Source organism: Temnothorax curvispinosus, unplaced genomic scaffold (assembly GCF_003070985.1).
Source record: "Temnothorax curvispinosus isolate PA1 unplaced genomic scaffold, ASM307098v1 QBEX01015426.1, whole genome shotgun sequence".
In the NCBI taxonomy this organism is placed as follows: domain Eukaryota; kingdom Metazoa; phylum Arthropoda; class Insecta; order Hymenoptera; family Formicidae; genus Temnothorax; species Temnothorax curvispinosus.
In genome coordinates, this window is record NW_020225206.1 from 1 (window position 1) to 6,152 (window position 6,152).

The 6,152-nt window shown below is 38.8% G+C and overlaps 1 protein-coding gene across 2 annotated transcripts; it reads left to right on the forward strand.

The window, feature by feature from the left end:
• Positions 1-194: 194 nt before the first annotated feature.
• LOC112465686 (serologically defined colon cancer antigen 8 homolog) lies at positions 195-5,337 on the forward strand. 2 transcript variants are annotated; one of them, XM_025033359.1, is made up of 7 exons: positions 195-757; positions 850-1,627; positions 1,749-1,987; positions 2,592-2,703; positions 2,915-3,032; positions 4,336-4,412; positions 4,496-5,337. In XM_025033359.1, the coding sequence occupies exons 1-7, from the start codon at positions 506-508 to the stop codon at positions 5,011-5,013; spliced, it is 2,094 nt and encodes a 697-aa protein (XP_024889127.1). In that variant the 5' UTR covers positions 195-505; the 3' UTR covers positions 5,014-5,337. The 2 variants fall into 2 exon arrangements, with proteins under 2 accessions (XP_024889127.1, XP_024889126.1); XM_025033358.1 differs by lacking the exon at positions 2,915-3,032 and adding an exon at positions 4,041-4,182.
• Positions 5,338-6,152: the final 815 nt, after the last annotated feature.

The window sequence follows — 6,152 nt, forward strand, 5'->3', positions numbered from 1 at the left end:
ATGTGGCAAGTGCCTGGAAAGTGGTCTATCACGCACGCGTAGCGTGCGCAATGGGGCACTTTCCATGCACGTGTTGCATAAAATTTAATTTTGTATTGACTGCACAGTCTACAATTAAAATACTATCTGGCACTGTATTGTTATTTAATAGACTTTTAACTTTCTCTCTCTTTCTTTTCCTCCTTTATTTCCTCTTTCCCCCCTCTCTCTATCTCTCTTCCGAATTATTTCATAAGTACAATTGATTAAAGAAGATGCCATTTTCGATCGGGTTAAATCTTCTTTAATTAATTGTAAGATTCATATCTCGATCCTGTTTCACTTATTATTCTTTATTCCGTAAGTCTTTTACTTTTAATGATTTTTTCTGCATATTCTCTCTTACGGATAATAAAGTAAGATAAAAACAATTTCTATATGCAGAAAGCAGCGAAGTGCTCGTAGCATATACAAAAGCAGTAATCCGCGAATTAGTGAATCTGGAGAGGATACCGACGATCAAAGTATGATCAGTGATAGTTTCCGAAGAAAGGATCTCTCCAGAAACGCAGCTTTAAACACTTACCCACCTCTCTCGAAAACTATTCAGTCGTCAAAAGCGTACAGTAATATAGCGTTGTCGAGAGCCGATCTTCAATCCATTCCTCCGGAGTTAACGTCTTTTATCGAACGGCAGGAGGATTATATCGAGCAATTGGAACGAGAGTCTCAATACTGTAGAGATGAGCTGATGAATCTGTTGAGCAAAGTTCGCGAGGTATAACTTTCTTCCTAATTGAGTAATGCTGAGCAGCTGAGCAGAAATGGGCGCGCGCGATAACATTTTTCAATTACCATGGCTTTTCATAGGTCGTAGCCGAAAACGAGGCGTTGCATAGCAGGAATCAAGTTGCATTGTCCAAGTGCGTTATGCAAGATCATAAAGATCGCTGTGGGGTGAATCACGAGTGTCACAAGCAAGATGAGGGCGGTCACGTTGATAATACTTTAGAATGCAAACGGGAGAAATTCTTGGAGGGACCCAGTATAATGTTCGAGTCGAGAATCAGCGAGCTGGAGGCGCAATTGACCCAGGCCAAACTGGAGTTGCGAAAGGCGCAGGAGGAGAATCAGGCGAACTTGAAACGTTTGTCCGAGAGCGGTTCGAGCGAGAGCAACGCCGAATTGAGGGCCGAATTGGATAAGGCTCTGCGCGCCAAGTACGAGGCTGAGATGAAGCTGGAGGAATCGCAGAAGCTGCTGTCGGTCGCGCGGGATAAGGAAACCGAGGCGACGCAGAGAGCGAGACGGTCTATGGGCGACAGGCAGGAGATCGAGTTTGAGAGGAATCAGAGCGAGATGGAGATTCGGCGATTGAAGGACGAGTTGGAGAGGCAACATGAGAAGCTGCGGGAGGCGGCCCAGGATGCGAACAGACGTATAACCGAGGAGAGGCAGCAAGTGGAGCGTCGATACAATCAGCAAATCGAGCAACTCACCGCCGATATCGCGACCAATTGGGAGACCACCAACAAGTCGCAGCTGGAGTCTGAGAAACAGCGGCGAGAGATAAACGAATTGAGACGAGAATTGTCACAGAAACAAACCGCCATGGACAATCTGAAAAAAGAGCTGCAAAATAAGATATGTAGGTTTATGTTGCCCGAACGACAGCGTAGGGTTTATAAATAAATTTTTAAAACCGTAGGAGATCTATTTATTTTATGTAAAATTACAAACTAAGAAATATTTTCAATCGGTTTGTTTAGCCACCTTACAGAGCGATCTTAACCAAGCGTTAAGCGAGAAAGACGCGGCGGAACAAGAGGTCTTAACTGGTAAACTGGCGGCCGAACGAAGCGACCGGCAGGCTCGTCAGGAGCAGAGTAGATTGCAGGCAGAGATAAATTCGTACAAGCAGCGTCTGGAAAGAGCGGACGCCGATCTGGTACATTGCAGACGAGAAAACCTACGACTGTCGGAGCAAATAGCATCTTTGGAGAAAGAGGTGAATATCTTGAATGTCACTTTAATAGTCAATACGTCAATACATATATCATGTGTATTATCAAATAAATTATAGAGTACTCAAAAGTTTTTCGAATTGTTTTAAAAAATAGCATTTTTATATTTTATGCTTTTAATTTTGTATGAATTTTTTCGTTCTTTTCCGTAATTTTCTTTTCATGGAATTATCTTTAAAGTCATTTCTTGAGCATTGCGACAGTCTCAGTTGAACAGTTTTAACCAAGTTTATTTAAAAAGAAACGAAATTTTACACACTTGCTGTTTTTTTTTCCAAATATTAGTCAATTATTTCCATTTCACAAAAAGATCACCAAATACAAATTGCATAGTGCAGAAAAACGTTCAATACGATACGATCTTCTCAGTATAATATGCCACATAGCAGACTGTTTCGCGATACTGAAGTCTCGTGATATTTAGCTGCACAACATTAAACTGGCTCCAGTTCGCACGAGAGATTTGAATTCCGGAAACTTTTGAGTACCCCTGGTAATTAAAAGAGATATAAGAAACACTGATATAAGAAATTTCAGCGAAATATGTAATGAGATATTATAAAATAAAGTTCTGGTATATGTTTTCAGATCAGTATGAGTAAGATTGTACGATCCGAAGAGAATCGTAGCGAAACTACGCCTAGATTGGAAAAGGAGAAGGAATTAACGTCCATGATAATGAATATGGAGACTAAGCATGGTAAGATATCGCCCTTAGGTATGCCTATGTTAGGTATATTGTCCGTGTAAAAGTGTTATTGTTGACAATTGACTATATGGACTTAAGAGAGTACTATCTTTATGTGTGAGAAATCGGCATGCTGACAGTATATATGCCTAGCATAGGCGGAGATTGAGATTTAGTCAATTAACAATCGCAACAGGCTGACCAAGGCAACCAAATTTCGCAGCTGCCACGGTGGCGGGCCTAGAAGACGCCCTGAGTAATCAGGCCACGCTCGTCTCGAGATTGACCGCCGAATGCCAATCTCTCACACAGCGTTTGGAAGCTAACAATCTTAAACACAAGTATATTCTTAGTCCGACTCGCAGAAACCGAATGAGAAATATATAAAGCACGTAGCTTCAGGGAGAAAACCACTGCAGCGATCGGAAAAATAGGGGTCCCTTGTAAATTTTATAAAAGAAAATTACAGATCTTAATAAAAATCGGTTTTGACTTGAGAAAGTACACCTTTCATGCACATATAAAAAAATCAATACGATAAGTTAATTTGACTGGTTGGTAATTTTTCGGCCAAATGGTTGATCTGCAATAAAAAAAAAACGAAAAGGATTCTTAAAATATAGGTCCCTAGCTATGTTTGTACTTACAATTAGATTTTTAAATTTCAAAAAATTATACAAGTTATAAAAGTTTTAAAAAAGTCTAAATCTTATTTTTAACCTCTTTTTTGCACTTTAAAAATCCAATTTTCAATTTTATTTGACAAATGTTTCACAATTTTTCTGGTCTCGATTGGATCAATATTTTTCGAGATAATTTGCCAACCAGTTTGAAAAATATTGTTTCGAGATAAACGCGATCAAAGTTTCGGATTCTCTGTCTAACAGTCTCTTATAGAATACTAGCAAAATAAATATACAAAATCGAGATCCCCGAAAGCTCTGAAATAAAGAGGACGAGTACAAACAATAAGTTCGGAAATTCACGAAATAGGAGGAATTCGTAAACTTGTTCCGTGCCTACCGGCTGCTTGACCGCTCGGGCGCTCGGAGTTGCTTTTCACGGAAAAATCTACATTGTTAATTCTTCAAATTTTGACACCAAACTTTCAGAGGATATTAAAATAAAATCGATTTTTTTAAATTTCAAAGTGGTTTTTCCCCTTCAGGCTGAGCAGACGTTTTACTTAGTTTAGTTTTGATTCTCTCGATTAGTCAGACCCAAACACGGATAGCTTGATTTATAGCCCGTATCAACACTCGTTGTTACGCGCGCGTTTATTACGATGCCAATTAGTAGATAAGAACGCACCACTTCTCACTATATCTGGGGCTATTCTGTGTTGACAGAGGGGGTCGTTGAGAGAGATGCGACAACGGTTGGGCAAACCGCTTCCCCTTCGAGCAAGAAACGTACCGTTAAGGTTGATCTAAAAGTAAAAGTAATTCCGAAAAAGAAGTCCGACACCTCCAAAACGTCTCTATCAGCACAGTAATAGCGAGAGTGTGTCCTAACGCAAATGCGATAATTACATTATATTACGCTCGATGTGACATTGATTTTCCGCTAATATAGTTGAAACTTAACTTTTTGAGTATCTGTTAAACCCGTATCTGTTAAACCCGTTTACACGTTTTATCACAGGGAAGAAATGGCCGGCTTACAAAGCAACATAGAACAATTGTCAAGTAAAATACAAGGCAGCCTTGTAAGTCACGCAGGTATTAATTTTTTTCAATTAATTCGCACGTGAATCTATAATTCAAATTCGCGCGTACGTCGACTAACAAAGATTACCTTCCAGGAGGAATTGTTGTGGAAGCTAACGATGATACTGGAGCTTTTCATTATAACGCTACGATGGATTCAGTAGTCTCGCCGCATACGAACGGGTTGCCGACTGGTGCTTCAGCGTCACGAATGACCCATCAGGAATACGATACAGCGAACGGTCAACAAGTGGCGGGTCAGGGGTCGGAAATTCAGTATTCGAACGCGCCGAAGAGAAACGACCAAATGCAGGGCGACTTGTATGGCTTATCGAGCGATCAGAATAACTTTGCACCGAGCACGGCGGAAACTGCGGAGGTGTATCAGCAGCAAGGAGACGTTCGAAATAATGAACAGTACATGGCAAATGATCCAAACATGGAAGCTTACATGATGGACCATGACCATAATCAGTACGACGAATACGATCCTTCGCAGTACCCAGAAGAACAGTATGTTAATGGCAACCAGTACAACGTGATGACGGATCAGACGGAAAATAATCAGACTGTCTCTGACGTAGCCAGAACCAGTACTGAAACTCTGCACTAAAACATATAATCTGTATCAATGACATATGCACGCATATAAATATAACGCTGATGGGCGAAATACATAAAGTATATATATATATATATATATATATAAAAACAAATGTCCTGACTGACTGACCGACTCATCAACACCCAAACCCCTAAATTTAGAAACTTAGAAACATGAAATTCGGGGAGTATATTCCTTCTATGACGTATATAAGCACTCACTAAGAAGGGATTTTTAGAAATTCGATCCCTAAGAGGATGAAAAGAATAAAATATGTGTTACTGTAGTGAAGCACGGGTATCAAGCTAGTATAGAATAAATGTGTAAATCGAATCTGTTAAATTTCTTCAGTTATTTCCAAACTTCCTCTTATTCAAGAGTTTACATTCGTAAACTCTCTCTCTTTCTCTCTCTTTCTTACAAAGCAAATTTTTTTCTCTCTAACACATCGTAACTTTATATTTAACTGCATAATATATAATTTCGTATTTAAGATTATAATAATTTACGATAGCCTATACTTCTATAATGATATAATCTCTTTGCCAGAGATTAAAGGCAACATTTTATCAACCATTAATACGTAAGAGAAAAATCGGATAAAATTTTCTTCGATTTATTTCGCGAATTTCTTCTAGTTTGCCCTGTAGTTCGCTGCTTGATTCATGGCCTTGCGTGTTATATTATTAATAATGTCTCTTATAGTAAGAACGCTGACAACCGATTCAGTATCAGGACATCGAGCCCGCCAAATAAATAGAGAAAAAAAGACGAAGCAGTGGACAGTCTTTTCTTTAGAATAGACGAGTTATATTCAAGTTAACAAGCGATTAGTCTAAAGTTCCATTCGCGTAAAATATTCACTGTCAATGCGCGCTAAATAATTAAAACCATTGTACGTTTAAATTTGGAGTTTATTTGAAATAAAGTGATTAATTTAAAAACAGATTCGCGAGTGTTGATGATCCCTTGATCCCCGGCGGAAAAACAGATCCCAGTGCCGGCAACGGCACAGACTAGAATATTTATTTAAGAAATACAAAAGAAAAAATGAAATATGATGCCGTAAAAAATAAGTAAAATTATAATATTATTCCAATTATATTTATTAGAATACGTAATGTCGCATAAAATATATTTTGTTATAG